This window comes from Neodiprion virginianus, chromosome 6, assembly GCF_021901495.1.
Source record: "Neodiprion virginianus isolate iyNeoVirg1 chromosome 6, iyNeoVirg1.1, whole genome shotgun sequence".
NCBI classification, from domain to species: domain Eukaryota; kingdom Metazoa; phylum Arthropoda; class Insecta; order Hymenoptera; family Diprionidae; genus Neodiprion; species Neodiprion virginianus.
This window is the reverse complement of record NC_060882.1, coordinates 26,531,692-26,552,640: the sequence shown is the minus strand read 5'-3', so window position 1 is coordinate 26,552,640 and position 20,949 is coordinate 26,531,692. Positions and strand designations below refer to the sequence as shown.

At 38.4% G+C, this 20,949-nt stretch overlaps 1 protein-coding gene across 2 annotated transcripts in view; it reads right to left on the bottom strand.

The window, feature by feature from the left end:
* LOC124307841 (colorectal mutant cancer protein) overlaps positions 1–20,949 on the bottom strand; it is a 44,058-nt gene that overhangs the window by 12,763 nt on the left and 10,346 nt on the right. For both annotated transcript variants that reach the window (XM_046769984.1, XM_046769985.1), the window contains exons 2-3: positions 13,163–13,395; positions 12,621–12,757 (exon numbers count right to left, since the gene is read on the bottom strand). In XM_046769984.1, coding sequence (XP_046625940.1) covers positions 12,621–12,757; positions 13,163–13,395 — 370 coding nt within the window. The remainder of the gene's footprint in view (positions 1–12,620; positions 12,758–13,162; positions 13,396–20,949) is intronic.

Here is a 20,949-nt window from a genome sequence, read left to right as displayed (position 1 = left end):
CGTCAAGATTTTCGACAGAAAAAAGTTTTCCCAGGTATTTCTTACCTTCCCACGATGATCTTGTCTTGCCTTACACCATCCAAGAATATAAACCCATACGATCGAATTACCCGCAAGGATTTCCTAAAAAGAGCTGTTACAATGACGTTAAAGTCGCCATAACTATCTCCACTTCACCCTTCATTGCACCAGCCATTATCTCAACGATAAAACAGAGTCCTTCGTTAGAAAAAAATAATCCGATAAATGACCCGCTGTTAATAGCAGGACAATTTCGGACCTTTTGCTGAAAACAAATACCGTCCTCAAGACCAACTCACGTTCTGTTGATCTCTGTTGTCGGCTTCGACCTGGATCGGAATGGTCCTTTCGCCTCTCCGATCGCCAGGACAGCAGAGCCAGGACCTGGACCTTCGGATGGCGGTGGGTGGTTCCTCCTCGTCGTCCTCGACCTCATCCTCGGTGGTGGCGCAGTGTACGTAAACGAGGTCATCCCTCCGAGGTGGAACCTCGACCAAATCCTTGCCGTTGGTGTCCCTGACGTGCGGAGGCAAATGATGCCTGAGATCGACCTGGTGCTGGTGATGCTGCTGTTGCTGTTGGAGACGCTCCAGATAAAAGCGGGACTCCGCGGAGCCATTATTGGCGGTCACCGTGAACCCCGCCACGGCGACGCCTAGCTTCCGGTTCTTCTTCTTCGGTCTATTTATCCAGCACAAGTATCGCTAATTCCGTTCACCTCGAACACTTTACACTTTACCGCATGGTCGCCGTTCTTTGTCACCGATCCAACGATGGTCGTGGTTTTAATCACTGCAACGATCGCTCATTCGCGCTTCTTGATCGAACCATTACAGTCGGTTGTGGGTTTAAAGTAACTGACACGTACGATGTTCTTCATTCTCACTGCGTTGACGATTTCAATTTACTGTTATTGGCGACAGTTTGCGGGGTTACAACCACTGCAAATTATCAGCTACAACCATGAACGTGTCAAGAGTTTTATCGAAGAATCATGTTCGATGTGCTTCGATTGAAGAACGAGGATCGTTCGATGCTTTGAATTTACATTAAATTTCACCTTTTTTCACAAAATTCTTCCGTGCAGTCGCAGTACCGCCGTTGGACAAAAACCACTCACTCCAGTCTCACCCACTGATGAATCGAGACAAGAAATTGCTCTTCACACTTCACCAGCGCGTGTTTAATCGAGTGTTCTTATTCTTACAGTGGATTTAAATTAGTTAATAACCCATTCTCTGAAATACGACGACAGCACGTCCGACAGTGACGTAAAAATCCAGACGAGATCGTAAAAATAATGTGCAGACTTTATATAACTGGTTTCTGGCGTCTGGCGGAAAATATGCTTCGCATTTACGCACGAATTGTCGAGCTTGATTCGCGAAACGGAATGGGAAAATATGCGAACCAAACGACAAATGACATGACCAACGACGACCCTTTTCGTCGAAAGGCGTGCAGGACATATAATAATAACACGCGTGAAAGTGTAACGAGCATCCGTATACACGCCATAACCTGCGGCCCTTTTGAATGCAACGTGTTATTTGATTGTCAATGGGTATGGTTGTCGACGTCGCAGCCAACACGGAGGACCGTTAATTGCATCAAACAGGCCCTCGGTTATAGTACGATAGAAAGTTCCATGGTGCGGATTTAATTGACGCCGACGAAACCACCCGGCAATTCATCCGAAGGAATGATGAGTTGGTGTGGCAATTTTCCCCGAATAACGTTTATATTAAAGTTTCGAAATTATGTACCACTCTCGAAAACTGCATTCCATTGAGAGAGAAAACGAGAGTTCAAAATTAATTCCTGGAGCTGCGACTAATTACACTGCAGACTGTAAAAACAAAAAACAATAAAAAATATATGTAATTTTTTTGTTTTTTACGACCAGCGAGATAGTTTTTCATGATAACACTTTGATCAAAGCAAAGTGTGCTGTAAGCTGTTCCGCAACACGTGCAGAGCAGCTTGCATGTATTGAATGGGCGAACGAACGGTAACGTCGACGCGTGAACGTGTTTGCCAGTTAAAAACTGAACAGACGCGTAACTGCAAACCGTACAGAGCCGAGCATCCAGGTGTTAATTAAACAAGTTAATTAATAGTGAGTTACGGGCGTGCGAATGACTCTTTTAATTCGTTGGATAGATGAAATGGATGATCGTTAACCGGGATCTAATAAGTTTCTTAATTAGGGATCATGGCGCGTAGAAACGTCTGTTTCGCGTTTTGTTTTGTTGATTTCTGTTTTTTTGTTTTTTTTTTTTATTCTTCTAGACTAAATACTGACGTCGCGTAAAAAATTTCCATCTTTTGCACGAATAATTAGCGTGGTACATGTACAATAATAAATATGAAAAATAGAACGTAAATAAGACCGTCAATCAGCCGAATCAAATTGGGCATGCAAGAATTGTGGGGAAATTTTGTCCACACTATGCACTCGATATTTGCGAGGGGGTTGGCCGATTTAGCATAATGCAAATCGGGTTGACTGAGGATAGACGCGGGCTAATCCATTAGCGGTTAAAGCACGTACGTATAGTACGTACCTGATGCTGTACACACGCATCGTGCATAAATATGCATGCAGATGTATAGGGAATGCAATATTAACAAGACGATATACAGATATACACCTCGTACGTTATAACACACCTGTTTAATAAACAAATATGAATATGCAGGGTACATATACATGCAGGTGAATGAATTTTAGTTTACGAAAATCAGATTCCCTGTCCAGCGGTAAAATTTCATCAATTTTTTGTTTATACGTATACGTATACATATGTACAATTATTCGTCACAAACAACGCGTTGATTGAAAAATCTGTGAGATCAAATCTCCGTAACGGTTGCTCGATTTCGATACTCGTTTCAGACTTCTATAACTGATTCTGTTTTGTTTTGTATTTTTTTTACAATATGCACTGAAATTGCAAAAAAAAAAAGAAAATGGTCTTCTATTTCCGGTATCCGTACGACCTCGTACAATTTTGCTATCCGATCGTTTCAAACCCGCAATTGAATGAAGATCTAAAAAATTCACATTCCAATAACTCGATGATAATAATCAATTATCAGAGCTTCCGGAATTTCCGTAATCAAAATCGCATCGCGTAGTTTTTTGGTTTGCGAACGAGTTTGATCCTGACTAATGACCGCGTGTGGGGTTTGCGTAAGGACAACGACCACCTTCACTGTCGTACCTTACACAAATACCTATATATTTATACACGTATACGTACCGCCTGCATAAACGTCGTGGCCAAAGCAATGCGAGAGATTTAGATCAGTAAAGGGTTCGTTAATTAATGTGCATCGTCAAGCGGCGTGTGTAAATTGAAAATCCGAGAGGTCGTACAGCCTCGGCGTTAATACACCGCGTATATGTGTACATGTGTATACGTGCTATATGAAGTTAGATCGAAAGGAGAGTGTCATTAAAACGCAACTTTTACACGGTGCAATGTCGACTGGAGGCGGTATGTTAATTGATTTCCACGAGGTCGAGATGGTGCACCGTAAGGCTATGCCTTACACCTACACCTTGTACCGGTGCCTTCAAGCAATATGGGGAAACTCGCACCGTGAGCAATTGAGAGACTGCAGACGCAATTAAAGACGAGGACCGTTTACCAAGCTGTACAAATTAATATCGGGCTCGATTCGGAAATAGTTTTCAAATAACGGTGCAGCTGCGTTAATTGATCATACGATGAGCTTTACTGTGCGAAAGCTTTATTGAAAAGTTTGAAAAATCGCATTGAATGTATATTTAAAGAATATAAAATTCGTATTTATTTCGATATTTTCCCGTAGGTTCTTATAAACCAAAAGCTTTCTCACTTCCATCTTGGAAGAAAAATAGGATTCGTTTTTTAACAAAGAATTTATGACAAAAATTTAAAGCCAATAGATTCGGGCCGTTCATTCAAAAATTGAGTTTCTGAGTTTTCGAGTGTGGTGAAAATCAAACCCGTGGTAATAAAAATCTAGAACCCGGTGAAAGATGTTTTTTTTTTTTTTTGTACACTTTGCACCATATTTGAAAATAAATATACTCATCCATAGTGAGGTTCGAACGTAGGTCCGTTTGGGGTGGAAAACCTGATATATACACGTACGCAGTTTGCTATTAGGTATCATAATTATCGATTTCTAAATGGCGTTTTTCGCATTCATCGATTGCGCTCACGTCGACATCGGTGACTCGTTAATTCGCATCCGATTACAAGACAGTCGTACCTGATTTCAGACCGGAGAAACACTGCAAGTTTCTAAATAAAGGAATTCGCAAAAAAAAAAGAAAAAAAAAAGCAGTGAGTATAAAATGACAAACAGTAATGAATAAGAATTATTCATTTAGCTGAAAAAAGACAGTCATAACGGGAATGTCAGTAAAGTAATTTTCGAGCCACTATGCAAAGTTTGAAGCAAAAAAAAAAAAAAAAACACATGGATCAAAAATAAATAAATGATACGTGATCAGTCTGCGTCCAGTTAATCACGCCGATGTTAAATATATCCGTATGATTATTACCATTCTTAAAAAGTGTAAAATATGCGTTGGAGCACGCATGAATCATTGACAAGCTGCCATATGGCGAAGGTTTGTGCAGCTAGGAGGGAAAGGTGCCACAATATGTAATTAACCGACGGAGTATGCCGCATCGAGTTGATTTCACTTATGGCTTTTAACGATCGCCGCAGCTCGTCGTCTGTTAGAACTTTAATTGAGTGCGTAAGCCCGGAGCTTTTTGCCTGTATGAACGCGTGTTGGATTATTCGGAGCGGTGTATATAATTATTGTTTCATTTTGTGTAAATCAACGGTGTACGATCGAACGAACAATTAGAACATCGGTTAATCGATTAAAAATAACTAGGCTAGAGTTGGCAACGTTAACCGTGAATCGTTGTACAATTTTAGAAGGACTTTCAAGGTGTTGGCTTATCGAAATATTAAAATTTTTTTCCTCGTTACGATTTAATAGCTGAACTTCAGACAATCCTAAGTTTACGAATTAACGATTTTTCTAAGCACGCATCGTTAAAGTAACCTTACTCTGACTTTAATCTCTTTCAAAATAAACTCGGTCTAGGATATATCAATCAATTTTTTTCAACACCGATTAGAATGATAATCTTTTATATTTTCAATCACGTTTATTCTTCAATGAGTCAGAACTGCACACGTGTATCGAATTTCTTTTACAGTCATATTGCAATGGTCTTCAGTTTGCCTTGTGAATATTTTCGAGGTGTGATTACATTATGCGGATACATCTTGTAATAAGTCATTTAATAATTCAAGCGAGACATCGACATTTCAAGTCTCTGCCGCGCCCATATGCACGCAGATATTATATATTTATTACAGGCATAATATAGGTAGCGAAAGAAATTTATTACCCGAAGAGATAAAAAATTTCTCAAGTATATATCAGCGATTTTATCATTACTTTAATAAAATACAGGCGTTTATTTACATTATATTATTACAAACCGCAACACGGAGAAGAGCCGGAGTAATAGATTAGATATGTACCTGTTTTGCATGTCAAAGATAAATTTCGACAAGTTGATCTCTTTTTCTTTTTACTTTCTATTCCGACTCGAAGGAACGACGAAAATCCGCACCGAACAAACGTCGAAAAAGATATCAAAGCTCAGAGCCACGGATATCGGAGACCTGGTTCACAGCAAACCAGGAACACTGAACGTGGGTGTAAAAGGTCAGTATATATATTCAAGAGCTGCGTGGCTAGTCGATAACGACGAACCACGACCCACGCGTCAGTGCTTTCCAGGTTCTTAATTTTTTTTAGTTCTCATCCAACTCGGCCAACGAGACGATATTTACATGAATTTATTTTATTTTTTCCTACTTTCTAAGATAGATGGAGAAAATAGAAATTCGCACAAAGAGAGAGAGAGAGAGAGAGAGGATTAATAATACGAATAACAATGTCGAATTTTCAAAACACAGAGATACGAATCTTCGTTCAGAATTTTTAACCATTCTGTGTATTTTCGATTTATTATACATTTTTATTTACTCCGACGATTCGGCGCAACGGAAAAGATATTCGTTAAGTTTACCGATACATGGTCTGATCAAATATTTGGGGAAAGAAACGTGTTTTTCAGATTTGTGAGACAACAAGAAAGAAAAAAAAGAAAATGAAATGAAAAGCGATCGGAACATCAATTCGTATTATTGAATGAAACCGTATTTACATTTGAATTAACAGGACATGTCATCGGCACATCATTTTTACTCTCCTTATCATTGCCTTTTTAAATAAAAATTTTTCTATATCCTTCAACGCCCGGCTCTTCAAAATACACGATATTAAATACCTACGTCACATCATTGAAAATTCGATATTTGTCACGTTTCTATATATATATATATTCGTAATAAGAAATTACGAAAAAAAAAAAAAAAAAATTACCCAAGGTGCCAGACTTGTTTTCTAATTTCTTATCTCGCGAATCCTTTGCACGGATATGCATTATATATCCAAGATATCGCGTGTCTTCGACGTCTCGGTTCACTTGACGCGGTTCGCTGCAGATTACATGCACACGGGTATACAACGTACGTATTCTTCCGCATTCCCGGCAAACAACGACGCTCATAGGCGAATATTTTCGCATTTCCCTCGTTATCGTCGCAAGATATTTACCTAACCGAAGCGGAGGAACAGCCTCGCCTACGCGTCTTGGCCCTCGGGAAATAAGATAAGGATCAAACACCCCGAAGTGCCGCAGCCTATTCAATAATGTATCACGTGCAGGTATAACGTCCTCGACTTCTTCGATCGTTGTTTGTACGAATGCGTAGACATATACTTCTACAACTGTTTTACAAACATGACACATAACGCAAATTTGATATTCATCTTCGTGTAATTGAATAAGTATTTTTTTAAATCTGGTTAGAGTAAAGTTGTGCAAAAAATTTCTAACGCAACAGTGTTATTTCGAAGAATATTGAGATACAATACAAGTTTGACAAGAAATTTTCGCTTCTTCTTCTTCTTTCGGTATATCTCCGTAGTTTTATCCTCGCCGTTTTATTGACCGGATGAAATTGGCTCCGAACATATACCTATAGCTATAAGCGGATGAGGGTCGAATTAATAATCCACGACGCCTGATTGACGCCGCGGGTTCTGTTTGTGCGCGAAATTTGTTATCTTAGGAGCGTCGAGGCAAGATCCACGCAAGAATAGGTCAACTCTGCACGATCGGCTTTACGTGAGGAATAGAGACGAAATATACACAGTGCATACACACGTAAACGGATCTATGTTACATCTACACTTTCATCACGTATCGTCTCGAAAGATCAATGATCGCGAAGAGATTATAACATCACAAACACCTCGATGTATCTACACAATAATTTAATTCTCAATTCAAAAAGCGATGGTGTTATGGCGAATTTCTCCCGGGGTCGCGACGCCGGCGACGTTTTTGGGGTAACACGTAATAGAAGGTGGAGGAGGTGGAGAAGTGGCGGAAGTAGTAGTGGCGAAACTTTGGCCAGACGGACTGGCGGGCGCCACGCGTCGCGTCGTTTCGTCGTTTCGTCCACTCGATCGGTGCTGTTCACCGGGGGTTTCAGCAGCGAAGCTGGGACGACGGCGAAAATTTCGAATTGCATGTACGTAAATACAGTCGTTTCCGGGGCGTAGCCGCAACGCCTGCGATTCGTTGCGAACAAGAGAGAGAAAAGGAAAAAAAAAACGGTTCCTCTTATTTGACAAGTCGATTGAGTTCGTCACGTGCAGAGCTGTCCGTAGATTCGTATAATTATCTCATCGTTCGTCTGGCAAGAGATAAAAAAAAAAAAAAGAAATAAATTAACGAGGTATTAAATTCTAGAGGAAACATATTTGTACAGATTTTTTGTGAAGCTGATTAGATGCGTCCGTATAATTGGAAATTTGAACGACCTTACTTTTTACAATCCCGATTCGGTAAGCCTTGTGATATAAAAGAATCGAAATTTATTATAAACAATGTGATTTAAAATGGTATAATCCTATATATAAGTACACATGTGTAATTTTTTATCCATTTCCTCCAGGCAAAACCGGCGCTCTTTGGTTTGGCATACGTGTCCCGTCGATTAATCAAAAACAGGTATAACGAATGATCGAAACGTGGCGTTCAATAATATACAGAGTAAAACGATGTACTCGGCGGAGGAGTTCATGCATGGAGAGATAATATCGTGGGTGTAGATACATAATTTAACCTGCACCTTGTACGTAGAAGGCACTTCGTATCATGATATATTAATAAAGCAAAGAATTATTCGAACGGTGTTTTAAATTTCGGACACCGTTATACGTACTGCTGTTTGTTTTTTTTTTTTTGTTATTATTGTTATAACAAGATGTTTCGTAACGAATATACAATATTCAAGGGAAACCAGACACCAGAAACCAGTATAATGCAAGCTATTATCTCGTGCGATGCGAGACGGGTGAAAAAACGTAGGAAAGCATATTTATTTGTGCTTTCGAGAATGAAAATTGAAACTTGCAAGAAATATATTTCATTGACGCGTGTAATTTGCCGCACAGAAACGAATATGGATCATAAAAATAAACGAACCATGTCTGTAATATGACAATATTCACTAATCACTGAACAACATGACCATCAATCACTCAATTCACAATTCGAGCCGTATTTCAACCGAAAACGACACATGAAAAAGAAAAAGTGGAGAAAAAGACTAGAAAAACAAAAGCTCGACGATGAAATCTGATATCCGTATTTCAGTTTTAAGAACAAAAAGAAAAAAGCAAAGTATCGCGCAGAAAAAATCTCGCGAAATTACTTCTCTTTTCTTTCGATTTTGTTTTTCTTTTTTTCCTTTTGTCCCGCGATTAGCGACGTTTTTGACAAACGGGGCAAGAGCGTCGCGAGGCCAGAACACGCGGCTTGAACTGGCGTGACAGGACTGTCCCTCCGTCCCTCCTCACACCCTCTCTTTCGGAATACCCTCCCGATTCCATACGCCGGAGGTAGGAACGAAGGTTCTACCTACTTTACCGAGGACCGACGAACCCGCCCGAGTTTCGCCGAACTGACCCTCGAAGTAGTTGGTTGCTCTTAAGGTGGTGGTCGTACATGCCTGTATGCGTTTGCATATACATATATATTTATACACATATATGTATACACACACACACGTATATATGATATTACAATTCGCAAGCTCGCCAAATTCTTTGATATTTTAGGCACGGTATAGGTACGTTTTACATGCATGTACGTAATACACGTGTCGATGTTTAAGCACATAATATACTTAATTCGCATATTTTATTCATGTGTGACTTACATGGACGCGTAGTTTCTCTTCGACGCATTATTTATCACACCGGCTTCGATCGCTGCGTGCTTTAAGGATACGTGGTACGTACCTACGGTTGGGTGGAGTTTTATTTAAAAAAAAAATAAATAAATAAATAAATAAAGAAAAGGAAAAACAACAGATTACAGAACGTACTTGTAAATATTCTGCGCAAAATTTTCAACGCCACGATAAACCTTTGGCAAAGTATTGTAGAAAACTGATATATACAAAGGATATTTTTCTCAAATCCTGCCACCATTCTGGAAAGATAATATATTCGAGTTTGACCAATTAACGGTAGCGCGGTTTGAGGTTTTTTAATTAACTCATCTAATACTTCAATTAACGGTGCACATAATAGCCGACAGTCTCTCTGTCTCCCTGTCCTAATTATCCATTCTTTCGAGAAGATGGACGGCGGCGGTGCGGCGGCAAAGTATAATAAACAACAACGACAACAACCAAAATAATAATAATAATAATAATGGGAAAGCTTTTCAACGGCTTGATTCACAAAGTTTGATAAGATTCGCGAACGACACGCGACGACGGTAGTTTGGCTGATTTGAATATTCCTTATACATTTTGCAGTTTGTATAATGATAAATTCGTGTCCATACTATACATACGTACCTACGTATGAATGCATTTTTATAGAGATATGAAAATTTCGATTTTATAAACAGAAAAAAAAAACAACGTTGATATAATCCAACTGTACATTTCGCAATAAGTATCGTTGTAATGAATGAATGAATATGGATATAAAAAAAAGAAAAACAGTAAAAAAATTCAACCCTCAACCCTTGACAAAGTAACCCTCACGTTTCCCAATTCCCAAACGTAGGTAAAACCTCGTACCATTGATATATAATCGTTTGAATATTCCTCTCCGGACTTGGACGGATCGCTTTTGAATGAGACGAGAGATAAAAATAAATAAACGGAGAGAAGAAGAACGAGTCTGAATAGAATCGCGGGATGAAAGGAGGAAGGTAATTTGCACTCGGAATTTGCCGCGTTACACACGCGTTCGTTTTACAGCCCAATGAACCGAGCATATGATATACGAACAACGTAAACCGCACATCTATCAATGCGTAAGGCACGTGGATAAAAATCCCCGTAATACCCGCTGCAGCAGGAGTAAGTATTCTTACATTCGTATGCCTTCATTTACAAATTAGTAAAATGGCGCCGACGCAGACGAATATTACGGCTGCAAACATTCGCGAATTTATTTCAACCCCTTTTTCCCTCAAGGATTCCAATCGTTCGAGTTCTTTTTTTTTTTTTTCTTCAAAGCGAAAAATTTTATGTGTATTATGATGATGATGATTTTATTTATATATCAAAGCTTGCTAATCAACTGATGAAATGGATGCAGATCGCTGTGCCCGGCTGATGCGTTATGTTCGTTAAAAATTCGATGTATACAGATCTATACGTGTATAAAATAATCGTGGAAACGCTTTTGACGGTTAAATATTACACGGAAATTCTTCGGTTTTTAATCCTCGCGCTTTAATTTCAATATTTATTATTCCTGTCGTACATATTATTCCAGCGAGTTTCGCAATACAGATTGTACGTTATAATAATCGGAGATCATATTTTGCCTAGCGAATATTTTTAATCTGCGACACTCACAGCTCTGCGTTATTACATAGATACGTATATTTAACTATAATATCTATGCTTGAAAATAATCCGACTGTCGTATAAAATTCGAGAATTGTGTATTAAAGAAGACAGCTCTCGAGTTTGTGAGAATTTAAACGTATGTACAGTCGAAGCGAGCCTCTGTAAAAAAAAACGACTTTTCTTTGAATTATACGCTGAAGTTTCGTGAAGTCAGAGCGACGAAAAGTATAAAAATTTGAGGAAAAATTTATCTGGTCCTTTCAATTGTAAAATTTGTATACATGACAATATGATTAAAGAATTCCCGCAGATTTGAAATCGATATTATCAGTCCAAAAAAACTGAACCCAACCCATGATTAAAATTTATTCAATACACGGATGAAAATTTAATTACGAGGGTTCAAATTTAAAAGATAAATTTTATAAAAAAATGCTTTTTTCTTTCGAAAAAGTGCATGTAAATTTTCTTTTTCTCACGTGTTGAAACACACCCATACAGCGACATCGGAATGCATCTCAGAAACTTTGAAACTTGAAGCATAAGCGAATCGCAGACTTGCAGAGTTAAACTTTTCACTTCAGGTATAAATATATAGTTACTCAAAAGATACGCACAACGCACCATCGTCGCTTTTGCGGTTCCATTACACATTTATATTATACATGTATAATCCAGGGGGTATAACAAGAAGAAGTTTAAATCTAGTCACGGTTATCGATTCGAAGCCTCCATCCTCAATATATATATATAATATATATGTATATACATACATAGGTTTTCTATGAAAGATGGTGGCGAGGAATTGAGGATGGAGGATATATATACATACTATATATATATATATACGGAGTGATTATCTATCGACAGAATAAATGGTCCGTCCGTATTTTTCTATTCGATGTATGCGAATCAAAAATAGAGGGATGCGGGCACGATTTAATTATTTTCTGATCATCATCATCATCATCATCATCATCATCATCATCATCATTATTATTAATATACATATACAACGTACAGTCATGATACGATATTCTTTTATCGATCTTTCGTTTTTCTTTCTCCTTTCAACGCGACAAACACAAGTGATCGTATATATATATATATATAATATATATAGCATAAACGACAGGTTACAGTAGACTATGGAGGAAATTGGACATCCGAGTTTCTCCCCCCGTCGAATATAGTGGATTGTTTCCGGGTTTGAGGAGGAGGACCTCGATTTCTACGCTGCTGCAGGAGCAGAAATTTGTATGTAACGGGATATCGATCTCTCGGGATATCAGTTTTTTACCAACCCTTCCAATTTACAAAGGCTATTTCGACGCGGTTTAAATATTCCAATATACACGAGAGGTATACGTGTATATTAATTATTGAAAGAATTTTTCACATAGGAATTAACGATTTTATTATTACATACAAATACTAAAAATTCATTACGGTAAGTGCTGATAATTATCGTTTTCAACGAACCTTTCAATTGGGTTGAGAATGAGAAGGAAATTAGGAAGACGGGCGGTAAAATTTTCAACTGAACCAACCTTGTTAGCAAGCTCCAACATATTTCCGGTTCCGCCGGCCGCAGCCTCGACCAATTTTTGAAGAGTATGCGGCTCCGGGGACAAATCTCTTGCTCCACTGTCGAATTCCCAGCTTTCATGACGTCCGGACACCGTTCCTTTACAGGCACGATACAGAATGTAAATTTAGATGCCTCGGGGTCAATTTCATCCGCAGCTCTAACGATTCGTCACCCGAAATATAAATAAGAAAGTGACAAAAATTTGTTTAGGGAGGTAGAAGGAAATGCTGGTTTCTATTTACCCTTCAAATTGAAACTGAAAAAAGACATTCAGTTATTCGTATCATGTAAACTATTTTCATTCTACAACCCAATGTTAAACCAAATACGTACGATCTGAAAAATCATTTAATTCTCTCGTTCTATTTATTTATTCCTTCGTTATACCTAAAATGTAACTAAAAAATCTTCCAATAAAATTACCACCGAATATTAACACACAAAGACATGCGGATTGATCGACGACGTTGGTATGATTGCCAAATTTCGTGACCGTCTTACCCAAGCTGTTGTCACTGCTGGTAGGCAAGTACTCGATCGTATGAGCAGTGTGATGAGGACTGGTCCTGTGTTTCCCCGATCTAAGTGCCTCGATTTCAGGCCGAAGAGCAAGTCTTCGCCTGAGAAATTCCTGATAAGAAATCCGCCCCTGTTCGTCGGCGCCGAGTTCTCTCATAAGTTCCTCGACGGAATCCTCGAGGTTCAATTCTCGACATACCGTCAAAAGGTCCTGACTGAAACAACATCGTAAATTTGAAATTAAAGCGATTGAAAAAATGTATTCGTGTCATCGATTACTTGTAAAAAAAGAGAAATGTTTTTCTTCGTCCGAAATGAAAGAAACAAACAAAATGAATTGTAAAAAGAATAATTACTTGTACTTATGGTAAAATATATAATCTTCGGTACATGCGTGTTTACAATTCAAATCTACGAGTAATTTCTTTCGCTCGTATTACGATATAAATTTGAGTAATTAAAGTGTTACGTTATTTTTGATGCGATATAAGTAAAATAATGTGACAAGATCTGGGCTTTATTACAACAATTACGAGCATAACCGCGTTGTTACGACGATAATTATCACCGTCACGGTCGTGTATATAAAAGCTCGCGAGCTCTGCATACATTTACGCGGGATTAAGTTTATAATTGCACGTTTTAATGGGATCAAAAATAGAATTAATAAAATTGCTGAAAAAAAAAAATGTGCACAGGTGGAGCTGGGCTGCGTTAAAGAGAGCTGAGAATTGAGCCGGGTTGACTTTCGAGTTAGCACACGGTCCGACTCACCCTCGTTAGAGAGGAACGAATTTAGCCCGGTGCTTGCAGGACACCCTCTTCTTTTCCGCATTACCCGCTAAGCAGCGTACCATGCGCGTATTATAATAAATACCCATATGGGTAAACATACAAGTGATATACTCTGCGAGAACGAGTTTGGGAACAAGTGTTTCTCGCGACGATGCGTTTTATACATATATAATAAAAAAACAGGCCCGGGTTGTGTATAATAATAATGTATGCATAGATACGCGATGTGTTTTATAGAAAGAATTCTTGTTACATAAAATATGTGGGAAAATGTTTCAACAATATTTGCTGTAACAAATTGTCATTCGATATGAGGCTCGAGTTAGTAACGTTACTGTAAGAATTTACGCTTAGAAATATTCGAGGAACGTTTGAAAGGTAGTAAATCGTGACAAGGCAAAATGTATTTAATATTTTGCAAACTACTTCAAACTCACTGTAAACTCGCAGAATAGTAACTTTTTGCCACCGAGTTTCCGTTACATTAACCTCGCCAACTTCAGTCTCGTAATTAAATTGTAGTAGAGGAAAAAAAGAAAAAAAAATGAAAAGATAAAATCTGACAAACTTGATATTTTCCCATCGATTATTTGAACAACGAGCGCGTTTTTTCCCCTCAAAGTGAATCCCGCACCGTTTCACCCGGTAGTAAAATAATCTTTCAACAGTTTTTCCACTTTTATGTCTACCCGCGTTTTACTCTTGCCGTTCCTTTTTATTATTGCTTTTTCTTTTTTCTTTTTTTTTTTTTTATTACCAACATACACCCCTGAAACGTTTCAACATCAAATCTCGCGGAATGATCAGACCTGGAAAAAAGGTTGACCATGGTAAAAGCATGGCGCAATCGTTACACGTCACACGTTACACGCCGTTCCGGCCCGTGGGCATTTTTTTCATTTCTACTTCATTCCCGCGCTGCTTTATCGCGCAACAACGCAACTATCACAACCATCGAGGTTGTGTGTTATTTTTCGTTTTTCTTTCTATGAAGGTACTTCTTTTTTCATTACATACGTTGTGCAACGTAAAAGAAAATTCGATCTGTAACTAACCGAGTGCTTTTCACGTTTGTGTAAGTAAGATGCAGAAGAACGATCTTCGCACACTTGCAACATATTCTATAATTGTCTAGCATCGATCCTTCGGTACAAACAAAGAAAAGAAGAATGTCAAAAATGATCATTAATGTGTAAAGTACACAGGATTTCGACGAAGGGTTTTATGGTTTAATTACAGATACCTTAAAGTAACCGGAGGGTCCACGGCAAGAATCATTTCAGTCCACTAGGACTGATTTCAAGAAGAATGCAAATTAAGGGTTGCTTTCATTCAAGAGTATATCCGAAAGAAATTTTTATAATATTTTTCTTGGACTGATAATTGGTTTTCCCATTCAGCACTGGTATTTAATAATATTAAAGTTGGTAATGTTATCGCAACAATTAGTGCTCAGGCAAAATCGACGTTTCGCGATTTTTCGAATTGTTCGAAGTTCAGTTAACCCGTGATAAGACAATACATAATCGTATTTTGAAATCTTAGTACCTTGAAATTCATTTTATAAAAATAAGAAAATGATAATTTTTCCACGATGTTTCGTTACGATAACGTTACGAATCTGAATCTCTCGTATTTTTTGAAAGTATCTACTTTCTAATGCCACAACAAAGGTATCGCTAACTCGTTATCGATCAAAAAATGAACTGAAACGGTTTTTCCCCTGGACCCTGAAACGTAATCCCATGCCTTACCATCTCGTAACGAAACGTTTGCGTCGGCGAAATGATTTTCTCTGCAACGTTCGAGTCTCCCACTCTTTCGGCGTGGACTGCATCACCCCAGTCGATGAACAATCGTCACTTTTAAAAACGCGTGGCTAATTTTCTGCGCATACAACGCGCCAAAGATTCACTTCACTCTATTTATATTATTAATATCGACAAGGAGAGTCACAGATGTTCGCGTAAGAAACGCATCGTTCGAACTACAACCGCAATAGTGATTTGAGCGTCGCTCGAAGCTATGAAAAAAGTCACTTTCAACGATAGGATATTGTACAATGTTAAACCAGTGTCTGGAGCAAAATTGTTGCAGATAGCGATGAACTGTGTAAAGTGCAATCCGCAAAGCTATAAAGCGGACTTTGACTGGCCTTTACTTCCTTCACTTCTCCCAAACGATTTTACTCTACTTGTTTTACCGTATAATATAAAAGGTCCCCGATTGCCACTCAGCGATCCTCCGTTCTTCTTATTGTTTGATATCGATAAATCGAGGAAAGATTTATCGGTGCCGTAGAGTTTGATGAATTGTGCACATACTTGTACGTATACAACGTGCGATTTGGCGAAACGGGTGCTGCGATAAGAGTCTTCGTACAACCGAGGAATACGTGCAGAATTGTGCGTTGTACTGCACCATTAACGGAACGGAACGGAACGGTGTTGAATTCCGTCGTTTTAAATTTAGAAACGTTTCCGTTCCTGCAGCTATAAGGTTTCGATTCAATGTTGTACCCACGGGGCTGTACACTACCGAAGAGAGAAAGAGAGAATGAGAGAGAGAGAGAGAGTGAGAGTTACATCGAGCGAGAGGAAGAGAAGCTTTGTTCGATTCACCAAGCAAGCACACTCTATGGTGACAAAGCTGTACCGTAACAGCAACAGCAGCGGCAGCAAGTCGTAGATTTTTCTCTCTAGAACTGAGGACAGGTCTCATACTGTACCTCGAGATAAAAGGAGAAGAAGAAGAAGAAGAAGAAGAAGTGCCGAGATAGAAGAATGAAAATACTTATCTAACGAGAAGAGAGTAAAAAAAAAAAAAGATAGGTAGTACACGAGATGCATATACTCTTTATCGATGACAACGTCATCTCAAACTTCACACAGCAAAGAAGAGATGCAGCTGCGGTGGAGATCTCATCTTGACCTCCTTTAATCATGGATCAAAGTCAGACAATGGTAGGCTTGCTTAATATCTAAAACCTGTGTATAATAGTATACCGCGTTGTAAAAGAGAGTCCCTTGTAATAGACTTGAAGAGGATCAGAATTCATCGAGCTGCTTGCAGGTACCCGTAAATGCATTCTGCGTTGTTTAGGCTAGGAGTGCTTTGCTCCATTTCCAAAAATATGTGGCCTCGTCATGTTTGAAGGTATTTTAAACGACACTTGATGTGGCTGTTTTGGTATTTATTTAGTGCGTCTGTGTGTTTTTCTTTTTTTTTTTAAAGAGGAAGAAGACGAATGCTTTTCTGTTAACGACTCACGCAACCTGGCAGGCTAAATACGTGTCGCAAAATTTTTGTAACTACGGTAAACGGAAGTAGAAACAATGCCGGTAAGGATTAACTGTTACGGATAAATTGCTTGGTGTTTTAAAAAAAATTTTCTTTATCATACGCTACCGTAAGCAGAGTTGTAGAGAGATGAGAATTCCTCTCACGGTTTGATTTTAGCGTTAAAAAAATGAAGCGTGATGAATTCCTCGACATTTCCAAAACTGAGATATATCAGGAATGCCGAATGCTTACCATGGGAAAAGGTTCACGTATATCAGGAAGGAGAAGCAAGAAAGAAAAGCGAAAAGAGAGAAGAAAAAAAAACAACGTAAAATAGAGTAAAATCGCGAGCAATCGAAACCCCTGCAGGTATGTCACAATATTCAGACGTTTCCCCTTTCAAACCCTTCCAGCATGATGTCTGAAAACACACGAGTGCTGCACGACGAGGATTTCATCGAGAGCTTTTACTTTCGGTCCAGATACCAACGCCGAATCGAGCATCGCGATGATTCCGTGACGGAATAGACGTATAATATACCGGCGACACAAGCGGCTTCTGACTACACGATACGATACGATACGATATGTGATTCGTTTAGAAGAAGGGAAGAAAAATGGCGCAAAGAGCTGTTGCGAAAACGTGCACAATTAAGAGAGAAAAAGATATATTCCATTTTTTATTCTACTTTTCCCGACAGTTGAATGCAAAAAGCAGACCATCGTCGTCGTCTCGATTGCTGAAGGCTGAATCGTTTTCGAATGATTTTATTTTCCGTCTCTCTATCTTTTTTTCCACCGCGAAAGCTCGGAGCTTCAAGATGTCAAGGTGTCGAACATCAAGAGTGTCGGTATTTCAAGAATCGTCAAATCAATTATAACATTCCTTCCACAGCTGTATTCTGATAATTAGTAACCCTCGACGATTAATTCTTACAACGTGACTTCTTTATGAATAATTAAGACGGAATAAATTTTTATCCACTTCTTATGTATCATCAGATCGATCCCAGTATTGAACCAAGTTTATCAAACGGTGTAACGAGAATCCAAATCATACTGAGACCGAAAGTTATTGAGGTATGGCTTTATATTTCCACGATCAGAATTGGATGTTCAACAATTTCACTTGTTATATTATAAAACGGTAGAATTGCTCGTCAGTTATTATTATATCATCCCTTAAAGCGAATTGTTTTCCCGCGTTCAACGTTATTCGACACGATCAAGTAACACTGCAGATATTTGAATAACGAGGAGCGTGACGTTCGGCGAGTAAAGACCAACTGGTAAAGCACTGCAACACCTACTCGAAAAGGCGGATGCAACCACGTGGATATTTTACCACACCAGACTTGACTTCGGAGAGTGTCTATTACACGTACTTACAGGCATCGTCGTCTATGTTTAGACCGGACACGGAAGCGAATGGCACGTGACCCAGTAGAAAGAGTCGAACAATTACAGTCGTCAATTTGTAGCGTTGATGGTTGTTCGAATGCGCTTTATTACAAGCAAGTAATCAAGTCGGAAGGAACTTTCTTTCCTGATCTAAAAACTGACGGCAATTATATGCGGTTCAATTTTCTCTGTATATTCTTGAAATGAATAACAAGTAAACTCTCTTCTGTTATTTGAATTTCTGTATCGATCTAGTGGCAGCATTCTTTTGTTTTTATTTTTTTATTTTACGTATGAATTTTCGTTGGCGAAAATCATGCGAAACAATTTGTAAATAACTTGGTTCAACTTCTGAATTTGAAAAGCTCCGAAAGCGCCTAATTCCGAATTATTTGGTGGCGAAAGTTGAAGTAAAGAACTTAAACTTTGAAGAAACAGCAAAGTTTCGAATGGTTGTAAACTCGATGGCTCAAATTTCCGAGATGCAAGATTCCGAAAATCCAAGTTACGATACAGCAAAGTTTCGAAAAGTAAAATTACGATAGAGCAAAATTCCAAAAATTAAAGTTTCGATACAGTAAAATTCCGAAAATCAAAATATACTCGCACAGCGTAGTTTACTCAACGAGTGGGTGTAAAAAAAAACCGAAAATCAAAATGACCAGGATTCAGAACGTAAAAGTATCGAAAATCCAAAACAAAGGAAGATCAAAGTGGTAAAATTTCACCAAGCCAGAAATTTACGAAACTGAAAATCTCCTGAATTGATGCTTTCGGAACTTTTCAAATTCGGAACTTCAACACCGCCCCTGCAAATCTGTTTACTTCTGAATTCGGAATCACTCGAATTCACGCGAATCGAATGAAATCTCATCTCACGATCAGCTCACCTATTCAATTCGGTAATTTGAAGCCGCACTCGCACACCAAATACGGAAACGAACATCCCCAGTAATCAACGTTGTAAAGAAAATAGTTCTACGCCCACAACACGAAATTTACTGTGCAACAAATCCACACACACACACACACACACACGCAGAAGAATTGCTTTCTGCAGCACGTGCCGCCGAAAATTGCGTTAAATTAGTCGTTCGTATTACGTATAATACGTACCTGTATTATATGTATAATAATTGATCAAGTAATTGCGGAGTAAGGTTAATTAGGGTCTGCGCTCGCGTGTTCAAGCTTTACAACACGCAAGAGACGTCGGATAGTTATCGTCTACAAAATTCCGACGACGACTGTATACCCCTGTACGGCAAGAAAAAAAAAAAAAAACTATCTTTTTAAATATCACGACGTTCCAGAGGGTAGAATTTATACTTTTATTTTTTATTTTTTTACTTCACGCTCTTGTCTAATTCAATTATCTATTACGTAATTATTAATCGCTGGGCGGCAGCACGCAGATAATAAATACTGCAGGATTCAAATTTCCTACGACTTTTTTTCTACAAGTTTTCAAAATTTGACTCATATTCTCAATAAATATTATAATAGTTGACAATTTCTTTAATTTTTTTTTTCACCGGTTGAACGTAGACACTTGGCGAAAGAAGAAAAAAAAAATTATACAATATTGCCAAAGAAACGGCATAGAATGTAATGAAGTAGTTTGAAAAAATTGACAAATATTCTTTTTGATAATTTAATGAGGTTATTTAATACTTGAAAAAAAGTAACGATGCTGACCGATTTCTCTCGGTCAAATATAATATATGTATAACATATGTATATTTATGCATTATCCTCGAGCAAAAATTAAACAAATTACAATATCAAATAAAAGTTCAAGAATCATTTTTAATGAATTTTGTTCCTCGGCTTAGCCAAAACGTACGTCACGTTATTCTACGTAAAACTAATATCTAAATTCACGCGTATCTAATACGCAGACGGGTAGAATCACAATGGGCATTGAATTCCATGGGTTTATGTACAGGTAATATACATACGTAATACACGTAGATACGTATAGTAGGTACAGCCGTTTATAACCCAGCCAGTCAGTCAGTCATCCCGCAGATATTTACAATTGAATTATACGCACAAAATGGTTAGGCCGTCCTGCGTTTCCATCCCGCACGGAGAGTTTTACATATGCATATACATATATACATACATACATATGTGCGTGGGTGTGCGCGTACTCGGTGGTTTGCACACAAGTCTCCGTGTATCCATATATAGCAGAAAATGTGCTAAATTTACGATCGTTGCGAATCCGTGCGGCGGCGGTTTTCGTTCTTGATTATACATGCCTGGCCACTACGTAAGCTCCGATA